The 12,021-nt window shown below is 31.3% G+C and overlaps 1 protein-coding gene across 2 annotated transcripts in view; it reads left to right on the top strand.

The window, feature by feature from the left end:
* The window catches only part of LOC139512814 (fibroblast growth factor receptor 2-like), a 60,952-nt gene that overhangs the window by 38,495 nt on the left and 10,436 nt on the right, over window positions 1–12,021 (top strand). Inside the window, exons 8-10 of one of the 2 annotated variants that reach the window (XM_071300734.1) lie at window positions 5,123–5,143; window positions 9,038–9,207; window positions 11,261–11,384. In XM_071300734.1, coding sequence (XP_071156835.1) covers window positions 5,123–5,143; window positions 9,038–9,207; window positions 11,261–11,384 — 315 coding nt within the window. The remainder of the gene's footprint in view (window positions 1–5,122; window positions 5,144–9,037; window positions 9,208–11,260; window positions 11,385–12,021) is intronic. The other variant, XM_071300735.1, reaches the window with a different exon arrangement.

The following is a 12,021-nucleotide window of genomic DNA, read 5'->3' as shown; positions in this document are numbered from 1 at the left end:
GCGAAACTAACCTATTTGCAAGATATGTAAGAAGGTCTACAAGATTTAGTAGGTTCTCAAATAAAAATCTATTTTTGACAGTTGAAATGGTACATGGTTGATTGAAAAAAGACAAACTTAAAAGTATATGTAATTTCCATGCAATAACTTTAGATCTGACTTCAACCAAGGCTTTAAAATTGTAACATGTTATTCCTTGTTATAACATGTTGGTCAAATTCAATATTGAAAATTTATGTTTTTATCGTTAATAAGTTATCTTTGATTGATAGGGAAATGGTACTGTATGCCATTTGAATGCAATGGTTTCCAATTTCAATGTTTTTTTTTCATTTCAAAATAGAGTATGAAATTGATGATTTTAGCTTTGCCAATACAAGGTTACATGTATGGCCCTTGATTGATTTGAAAATGACATTTTTTGTTGATTTTATGTGATAATTTGAGAATGGTAGATCCAGTCATTTTGAAATTTATATGTTATTTCTAATGACTAAATAAAGTTATAGTGACACTTATAAATGTAAGAATAACATGGTTTTCTATCATTTGAACAGCTTATTGTTGAGATCTGATTTATGAACTTTTACCTTTAGTTTGAAAAATACTTCAATGAATTAGATTCCTTTCATTCTAATGGGTAAAATGCATTTTATCAACTTGATTATTACTCAGAGAAACAGACTTTCTAAATTCAAAATTAGTTTTCGTGTGTTCTTTGGTATTTTATTTCCTGCCCATTAATGTATTTACCCTCTGGGAATCCTCTTTTATTAGTTTTAAAAGCACTGAAAGTTTTCTTTTATGAAATGTTTTAAGTAGAGCTGTTACCAGACTCTGTTGATTAACAATAAATTATATATAGTAGATAGAATCAGTCTGAGAGAAAATGTGTCAAGATATTTTCCTTATAAAATGTCTTTCATCCCACAAAAGTCAAGGGTTTAAAATTGTTATAAATTAAGAAATAACATGTTCTTATGTAAATACCAAATACAACAAGGATATATAGTACCAAAAATCCTAAATCAAAAGAGTAAACAATTTTTTTTTTTATATAGCCTTGAATTGAAGTTTGTCTGCATTCATTCTGATTATTTTAAAAAATGTGATCTTTTTAGTGTTGATATAGAAATGTATCTAGATTTCCATCTGTTTTTCAGTCTGATTCTGATAGTTCTGTTCTTTAGGTTTATATATTAGCTTGCCCTCTATGAATTAATGGGTCTAGGTGGGTGAATTGTCTTAGTAGTTCATCTATTGTATCACTATTACTTGTCAACACTATTAAAGGTTTCAAGTTAGAACCACAACCTGGCAAGTGTGTTTGATTGTCAGTTTTCATGCTGAAGATTAATTGTTCTCATGCATCTCCAGCATTTTCCCTAAATAAAAATTGTCTGCCACTATATAACCAAAGGCACAGTCAATCTATCAATCATTTGAATCAGATAGTTTGTTCTTTATATTAATCAATTAGTTTTGTTCTTAGGGTTTAAATATACCTTACCTTCCATGAGTCAGATAGTTCCATTCTTTGAGTTTATAAATATTTTGTCTTCCTTGGGTCTTATAAAGAATAAATAGTTATGTTCTTTGGGTTTATAAATACTTTAAGATTGAGAATGGAAATGGTGAATGTGTCAAAGTGACAACAAACCGACCATAGACCAGACAACAGCCTTCCTTGGGGTAAATAGTTCTGTCCATTGTGACTAATGGTAGCAAACTTTCAGTTCTGTTCTTTGTGACTAAATGCACCCTTACCAAAAAGTGCTAACATGTTGCACATAAGTTGCACATAAGATGCTCACGTTAGAAACTAACATGATTGCACACGAGTTTTTTAACATGCAAATTAGGTGAGCATTTTGTGAGCAAAAAAATTGCACATATGAAACTAACCTAATTTGCATGTTAAAAACCTCACATGCAACTGCTCATATGAGATTTTGTTTCACATGTGCATTTTATTAGATTGCTCATATGAGCAGTTGCTAACATGTTGCACACGTGAATATTATAGTTGACCAAAACAAAATGGCTGCTTTAAAAAAGGAATATTTTTCAAATTTAAATGAAAATCTTAAATAATTCAGTTGAAAATAAAATAACTGATACATCATGTTAAAAGTGTTATTCTTTAATTACTGTCAGTTAATTATGATTTTCATATCATTTTTTTTTTTTTTTATTTAAACAATAATCATGATCATGACTAAAAACATAACATTACATTATAAAACTAATAGAGGGACTTGCAAGTTAGTACACAATGAATGTCTTTGATTAATAAGTACTGTATTTCAAAAAGTTTAAAAGGAAAAATCTTTATACATGTAGTACTTATTTTGAAGCAACCTGTATATATATTCCCATAAAGGACTTAAAATTGTAATATATTTCAAAATCTGACACAAAAATGAAAATAATGAAATAGAAATGATAACTTACAAATAATTAACCACAGCCACACTGGTTTTATCAGATTTCAACAATGCCTTTCTTCAAATAGCACAATATAGGATTTAACATTTTCCATATCCATCTACCTTCATTTATTGCATGCTTTTCATGAATTTGAATTTACAGGAAGTACATGACTGGGCATGTCATTTTGAAAAAGCTCATATGAGCAATGATGTAGGTTAGTTTTGAATGGTTAGAAGAATAGAAAAACTTTTCAAAGTACAAAACTAACATAAAACTAACATGGATGATAAAAGCTCACCTGAGGTTTGAATTGCACATGTGAGCATTATGTTAGATTTTTGTGGGCACATATGAACTACCAAACTGCACATATGAGCAACCTGATTTGCATACAATTCTTACTTGCATCTCATGTGCTTCACATGTGAAACTTATGTGCTTTTGTTAGCAATTTCTGTACGGGCGTAGCTTGCCTTCATTAAATCTTATACTAGTAGTTTTGTACTTTTTGACTAAAGATAGCTTGCCCTCATTAAATCTCACAGTTCTGTTCTTTGGGACTAAAGATAGCTTGCCTTCATTAAATCTCACAGTTCTGTTCTTTGGGACTAAAGATAGCTTGCCTTCATTAAATCTCACAGTTGCTTGCCTTCATTAAATCTAACAGTTCTGTTCTTTTGGGTTATAACCTGTGACATCTACTGTGGTTCTCTTGTTAGGGTTTATGTTTTCATACCTTCCTTGAGTCTAATGGTTTTTTTTGTTGAGGTTTATAGATAGTTTGCCTTACTTGCCTCCTTGTGTGTAATCATTCTGTTTCTTCAGTTTTGTAGATAGCTTGACTTTTTTGTCTTATTTGATATAATAGTTATTTTCCTTTGTGTTGCCCTCTTGTATGTCATACATGTATTCCTCACCCAATGTTTGAAAAGTTATAATCTTCAATATGAGTGGTAAAAACATCATTTCAAGTATGGAGAAGGGTCAAGGATAACAGCTAAATTCAGTTTTTCTTTGTAGCTAAAACATGTAAAGAACTTACAATACACATGGTTTTACTCTCAAGATATAAGCATTAAATAGGACAACACACCATGTTTTTTAAATTAAAATTTCATTGTGCAATATTCATTAAAAGCTTTAAAAAGTCTGTTGTATAAAGTGCCCTGCTGAGTAGATCAACACTGTCTACTGATATAACTCACATTAAATGTTGCCAGATGTACATGTAAAAGCCTTGATAAATGTCTTCTGTTAAATTAGTCACAGTTGGATTCTACAACTTATCTGTTTCATGATAAGAAAAGCTACTATCATACATTGCATTTCTTAACAGCACATTTCTTCACTAGTTTAACATATGCTTTTGATTTTATGCAACAGTTGCATGCACATGCATACTATGTTATGAAAACAATTTTATTGTAGAATTTTAATGAAATATGCACATTGAAGTTAGAATTTTTACGTACAGAATCCTTTCTTGGTACCTCCTGATGTGTCTATATAATGTTTAAATAATAAGATGTTGCAGGTTTATTTGTTTGTTTTGTTTCTATTTGTTTATATATTGTTAGAGGTGTCAGCATACAGTTGTTTATTTTGTGTGACATAGAAATAACTTATAAATATTTTGATATGAGCATCACTGATGAGTCTTATGTAGACAAAACGCTACTGAATTATAATCCTGGTACTTTTGATAACTATTATGTCAAAAAAGAGAAATGTTATTTGACAGGAAACATGAGTTTGAGTTTTTTGGTTGCTGTCTTATAAGGCTTATTAATTTTGACCTTTAAAGATCTCATTAATCTGACTGGTACTTCAGACAACATAAAATAATCCAGAATCCTTCAAGTTCTTCAGACCCCAGTTAAATGATCAATCATGAGAGTGTCACCTTAAACACATTTTAAATTTTAAAAACATTTCTTTAGACAAAATCCTTAGTTAGTCAATCCTGTATTAGATTGTTTTAGTAGCTAGATTGGGTCTGTGTGGGATTGGAGATAGATATTCAATGAACATTCTTCATATAACTTAATTTTCTAAACGACTGAACCTGGAAAACTCATTTATAAAATCTGATTATACAACTTAATTAAATTTTGAATGAAAAATCTTTTAAATTAAAAAATATTACTGCAAATATCCATCCTAATTTGGAAGCAAATTGAATTCCCATGGAAACCAAATTTATGACATTTTATTTTCTAAATACGGAACAATGTAATTCCTCGTTATGTTTGGCTTAGAATATAATAAGAATATAATACCTGTTATTAAATGCTTCAAACAGTTTGATATAGGGTGATAATGGTCATTGAAATGCCAGCTTTTTTCTGCAGTTTATAGACTATCAATGTTTTAGAAAATTGGTAAATCACAAAATTGATTTATAAAAGCCTGTTCTAAAAAGATAAGTCAAAATTGATAGTATTTATTGGAAAACTTAGGTTGGATATTGCATGTCAGAGAACACTATACAGTTTCTATTACTAAGCAATCTTCATTATTTTAGATTTGTTTGTTTTCTAAAGTACAAAACTTACAAATACTAGTTTTTGTGATTTTTAGGGTAGACTCACTTTTTGAGCTACAACATGTATAGTTTACCAAGTTGACTTATTGTGTGTTTTTGTATAAATTTTCATAGAAATGATTCAGTTTATTTAAACATTTACAGATGATAAGCATGAAAAAGAAGGTAATTGTGTGTTCTGTCTGCTCAGATTGAAGTGCAACTGCTTTTATGTATCTTTTTTTTGTTGCTTACTGAGCCAAAGCTGTTGCCATATTTTTTTTGCCTTTGTTTTCATTTAAAATTTTTATCTTTGATCTTTATTGAGAAAAATGACAACTGGACTAATAGGAATAGGGATTCTAGAGCAAAAAATATTATAACATGTGTAAATGGTAATCAAAAAGAAACTTGAACAGAAGTATACTTCTGGAAGCTTTTGACAAACTTGGTACACAATTATACTTTCCATTTCAACACATGGGGACATTTGCCATTTCTACACATGTGGATGTTTTCCATTTTTACACATGGACATTTGCTAATTTTACACATGTGGACATTTGCCTTTTCTATACATGTGGATGTTTTCCATTTCTACGCATGTGAGCATTTGCTAATTTTACACATGTGGACATTTGCCATTTCTACACATGTGGGCATTCAATAGTTTTACACATGTGGACATTTGCCATTTCTACACATGTGGACATTTGCCATTTCTACTCATGTGTATGTTTGCCATTTCTATACAGGTGGATGTTTGCCATTTCTACACATGTGGATGTTTGCCATTTCTAGGCATATAGTTTTACACATGACATTTGCCATTTCTTTACATTGAGAGGTTGCCATTTCTACAGATGTGGAATGTTTGCCATTTCTTCACATCAGGGATGTTTGTCAATACAAAATTAAATTATTGTAATTGAATGGTAAACAAACACTCCATTTTTGTTGCCAATTGGCTTTTGGATAAGGCAGCAAAGAGGGGACTTCTATTCTTACATAATTGAATATAACTATTAGTGCCATATACAATTATATATGTTTATAATCATGTCAATTAAGATATTCTAAAGATATGATTTCCAATACTTAACGATAATATTTTTGTGTATCCATGGAAATAGATAATTTGCCTTTAAATGCTGCTTGAATTAAAATGTAAGTTCGTCTTTTTGCACTGAACAAATAAGCATTTCAATGTTTTTGAACCTTTGTATAAAAGAATAATTATGTACTAATATGGGTATGCATACAGTTCAAATGATAATCACATGCTGTTAAATTGTATCATTTCTCTTAAATTGGAATCACTCTGAGGTATTTGTGAAAAATTGTTATGATTTATCTAAATGTTGAATATGTTTGACAATTGTATATGCAAGATTTGGACATGGGGGCTGCAGTTTGAAATATTGCTATTGTGTGCTCCATGTTGATTCTACTAAAAGTTCTATATTTTCAGCTGCAAAAGAGTGTCATTATATTGCTTAAGCACTTCAGCTAATAATTTTGACTCAATCTGCTTCTTACATCTTTCATTTTCATCAGTATATTGATTTAAGATTTCTTTTACCTTTGTTTTCTTTTGATGTTTTTACCCTTTGCATATCCTGGAAATAGAAATGTTTAAATACGGAAAGCACAGATAACTGCGGAGAAATACAGATTATTTTATTGAATTTTGCTGGAGATCTTTGTTGGAAGTAAAAGAAATATTTAATTACACAATATCTTAGTAAAACATTTACTCTTTGAATTAAAGGAAAAAAAGAGGAAGTATCGATTTTGAATGCAGCTTGAAGATATATAATTACATGTTTTATAAGATAATTGTATTTAGATGTTTATACACTCTATGATAGATAACAATACCTCTCTGACATAACTTACCACATACAACTATAGATATGTAAACCACCACAGAAAACAGCAAAACAACACTTGCTGAGAACAGAACACACAAACTCATAAAAAACAACAGTTGCTTAGAACAGAACAGAGCAACACAATTAAAAAAAACAGTTAACAACCAAAGCCTGCTCAGAACAGGTCAAAGCAACACAATTTAAATAAACCAACAGTAAACAAACATCACTTGCTCAGAACAGAAGAGAACAACAAATACATAAAAAAAAACTTTACATTTAACAAACAACACTTGCTCAGATCAAAACAGATCAAGAAAAAAAACTATTATCCAAAACACTTGAGCTGACCTGAATAAAACAAAAACTTAAAATAAAAAAGCATTCACACACCACTTTCTTATATGATACCAAAAAAGTAAAACAAAAATATTAAACAACCATCCTTGCCCATTAATTGCTCAGAAAAAGACTGACAAAAAAAATAAAAAACCTTCAGTAAGCAGACAACACTTGCTCTGACAAGAACAGAATACACAAAAAGAACAAATACAAACAAAACAGTAAAAAAACAACACTTACTCAGAACAGAATAGAACAACAACTCTGAATTAGCACTCCACACATGTCAAAATAATAAAACAATAAAACAAACAACACTTCATCAAACCAGATAAGGGACAAAAACAACTGTACAACACAAACAACACTTGCTCAGACTAAAACATTATACATGTTCCGGACCATACAAGTATTTGGACCATACGCGTATGGTCATGACCATATATGCGTATACTCATATGGTCCGACCATACGCGTACGGTCGGACCATACGCGTATGGTCGGACCATATGAGTATACGCATATATGGTCATGACCATACGCGTATGGTCGGACCATATGAGTATACGCATATATGGTCATGACCATACGCGTATGGTCCAAATACTCGTATATGAGTATATACTCGTTTGGTTATAAACGAGCCGGACCATATGAGTATTTGGACCATATAGGTATATTTTTCAATAATATGCATGAGAAAACTTTATAAAATAACAATGATTGCTACATGCAATTGTATTATTTACAATTCAAATAACATTAAATATTGATGCCAAAGTTAGTTTTCATCGCTAATTGTATTCTTGCATGGATGAGTAAGGTGACATTTACGTCCCCACGGTACCATAGCCTTTCTTTGGTCCTGGGTTATTACGATGCGTCTACGGTGAAAAAGCTATAGATCTCCAATATCGTAACATGACTGAAGTACATCATATCACCAGACAACTTTAAAAAATAAACTAGTGTCCTTGTCGGTGACGTCATTCATTTTTTTAAAACAAAACACGTATAAGTATAAAAAATTATGAATATTGCACTGCTAATGCTAATTATATTAAGTTTCAAAAGTAAGCAATTTATTAGACTCTTTATCCTGTCGACTTTTACGTCAGGTTATAGTAAAACAGTGTAACAGTTCATTAAGATATTTTTGGAAGTTATCTTCCCAGGTCGACATCTTGCCATTCACTCGCAATAACGATATAGGTAATGAAAAAAAAATGTGTTTATCATAGTTTTGACTAGAGATGAAATTTACTGTGTGAAACTGCTTATTTTATTTTGTTAATCTTGTTATTACATATTTTTAATGAAAAAAAACCTTTGGTAGTGTCTTTTTAATGACGTGACAACTAGAAGGGTTATATAAAGAGGTAAGCATAAATGTACCTCTTAATTACCCCAACCATACGCGTACAGTCCGACCATACGCGTATGGTCGGACCATATGAGTATATACCCATATGGTCATAACCATACGCGTATGGTCCAAATACTCATATGGTCCGGAACATACACAAACTACATGTCAACCTTTCACAGGACACTACAGATAAACAATACTTGCTCAGACTAAAACATTATACACAAACTACATGTCAACCTTTCACAGGACACTATAGATAAACAGCACTTGCTCAGACCTGGATACACAAACAACATACAACCTGTTGTGTCAACCTTGCATCCCTTGTTTATATTATTACTAGGACTATCTTAACAAAATCTTACAATGCCCTTATTTGTCTCTACTTAGTTAATTAGGAGAAATCTGCTATTGGCTGTTGGCACATTTTTTCTTTAAAAACACAAACCGAAAATTTAAACTCTGTGAAGAAATAATGATTTTATTTTTCAGATTCATCACCAAGTTGGAAACCAAAATCCAGACCAGCACAGCGTGATTCCATAGTAACCAAGAACGAAGGAAATGATGTTAAATTAACTTGTGGTGTGAATGGCAGTCCTAAACCAGACATTACATGGTATAAAGATGGAAGAGAATTTGATGATACAAAAAGACCAAAGGTATTATTTAAAGGATAAAGAATGCTTCAGAAGAATACATGTACTTGTATTACAAGCCTAGACAGACATTCACAACTTTAAAAAAAAAAGAAGCTATTGTACTAATCTAAAGCCAAATAACAATATAAGCATGCATAGCTACAAATGAAAATGAATAATTGGCAAAATTCCTTCTGCCCCTAATTTGAATGGGTTTTGGAATGGATGTCATATTTTGGCTTCTTTTTGGGTCAATGCAAAATAAGTTGTTGAGATATTGGTTTGCTGTAGCTTTTTAACAACTTTTAGTAAGTTGATAGAAGATATCAGATACCATAATTTGAAGGTTATTGAATTCTTAAACTGAATAATGAGGAAGATTTCTAGATCACTTCCATATTCCTATCTCAGTGTGAATAATGGGTTATGGTTCTAAGTTTGTAAAACAGTGAGGTGTTTTAATACAATAACTCTACCTTCTCACTTGCAGTGCATTTAACATTTGATTACAACATTTTGGAATTTAAAGTGCAGGAGTGGTGGGTGTGTTGATTTGGTTTTAGTATGTAATCGTGTTTTTGGTGTGATACTCTGCTGTTCTGAGAGAACTGCTATCATGAACTGTCAGGAATAATTCATTCAATTAGTGTCATCATATACCATCAACATGAGGCGGTATCTACAGATTAGGTTACATTTATATAAAAGCTTTTATATAAATTTATATTGATTCAATTTATGTAATATTATTAAATTAGGAAAAAAGCTTATAAGAAGAGGTATCCAGTAGCAAAACAGATAAAGATAAAATATAGGATCTAAATGTGCTATATGAGGCAAATATGTCAACTCTGAACATCAATGTAATGTACAGACCACACTTATTTTGGTTTTGCATGTTAAAGATCTCTGTCTTTTTATTCAGATTAAAAAAAAACTATACTACATGTACTACATGACGTACCTTACTGAGTACTCATCAGCTATACAAACTAAGTACTGGTATAGAATATTAATTTCAAATAAGAAATTTTAAATATAGCAAAAATTCACTTTGACTCATATATGGTGGAGCAAGCATTAAGCTTTACCCTTGTCCGTTTGTTACTTTACGTCATGCGTCCATATGTGGTGCACTTCAAAGTTGTTTCTGTTCTCTAATTTTATTTTGCCCCAACCAATTGTTATGAAACTTATACACAATGCTTATTACCATCAAACACAAATCAAGTTTGGATTTTGGTTGTGTTAAAATAACCGTTTTAGAGTTATTATAAAAAAGAAGATGTGGTATGATTGCCAATGAGATGACTCTCCACAAGAGACCAAAATGACACAGCAATTGACAACTATAGGTAAATGTACGGCCTTCAACAATGAGCAAAGCCCATACCACATAGTCAGTTATAAAAGGCCACCAAATGAGAATTTAAAACAATTTAAACGAGAAAACTAAGGCCTTATTTATGTACAAAAAATAAACAAAAAAAACAACTATATTACACATAAACAAACGTCAACCACTGAATTACAGGCTTATGACCCTTTTCAAATGGAAAAATTGCTGAATTTTTAGTTTCCATTCTCTAACTTAAGTTTGCTTCAACCAAATGTTGTGAAACTTGTACAAAATGCTTATCATCACAAAATACAGATCAAGTTTGAATTTTGGTGGTGTCACTTTTACAGTTCTAGATTTATGTCTGTTCAAAAATGGAAAAATTGCTGAATTTTGTTTTCTGTACTTTTACTAAAGTTAGCCTCAACCAAATGTTATAAAACTTATACCCAATTCTTATTACCACAAAACTAAAATTGAGTACAATTTTGGGTAGCTTCACTCTTACATTTTTTCAGTTATGCCCCTTTATAACTTTATATGATATGCAAGTGGGGGCATCATCTGTGTTCCATGGAAACTTTCCCCGTTTATTTGTACATAATGTTATTTTTCCAAATGTTATTTTTCCAAATGTTATTTTTCCAAATGTTATTTTTCCAACAGGTTCTATATAAAAGACATCTGCTTTGTAGTGTTATAGGTTTCTTCACAGGACACAATTCTTTCTTTCAGACAAAGATGCACCGTTACTCACTGATAATCAGAGACGCCCAGGTTGATGATAAGGGAGATTACCAATGTATAGTGAGGAATGTCCACGGCAGTCTTAATTTTACATTTTATGTAACAGTCATAAGTAAGTACTTGTACAGTAAATGGTTCTGTATTCTTTGTCAGTTTATCAACCACCGATTAAAATTATTATGTTGAAAAGTATTTATCAAATGTAGTCACATACCAACGTTTTTTAGCTCACCTGGCCCAAAGGGCCAAGTGAGCTTTTCCCATCACTTGGCGTCCGTCGTCCGTCGTCCGTCGTCTGTCGTCCGTCGTCGTCTGGCGTCGTTAACTTTTACAAAAATCTTCTCCTCTGAAACTACTGGGCCAAATTACACCAAACTTGGCCAAAATCATCATTGGGGTATCTAGTTTAAAAAATGTGTCCGATGACCCGGCCAACCATCCAAGATGGCCGCCATGGCTAAAAATAGAACATAGGGGTAAAATGCAGTTTTGGGCTTATAACTCAAAAACCAAAGCATTTCGAGCAAATCTGACAATGGGTAATCTTGTGTAACAGGTCAAGATCTATCTGCCCTGAAATTTTCAGATAAATCGGATAACCTGTTGTTGGGTTGCTGCCCCTGAATTAGTAATTTTAAGGAAATTTTGCTGTTTTTGGTTATTATCTTGAATATTATTATAGATAGAGATAAACTGTAAACAGCAATATTGTTCAGCAAAGTAATATTTACAAATAAGTCAACATGACC

This window comes from Mytilus edulis, chromosome 2 (assembly GCF_963676685.1).
Source record: "Mytilus edulis chromosome 2, xbMytEdul2.2, whole genome shotgun sequence".
Taxonomy (NCBI): domain Eukaryota; kingdom Metazoa; phylum Mollusca; class Bivalvia; order Mytilida; family Mytilidae; genus Mytilus; species Mytilus edulis.
The sequence above is the reverse complement of the archived record's forward strand: the minus strand, read 5'-3'. Positions and strand labels throughout refer to the sequence as shown.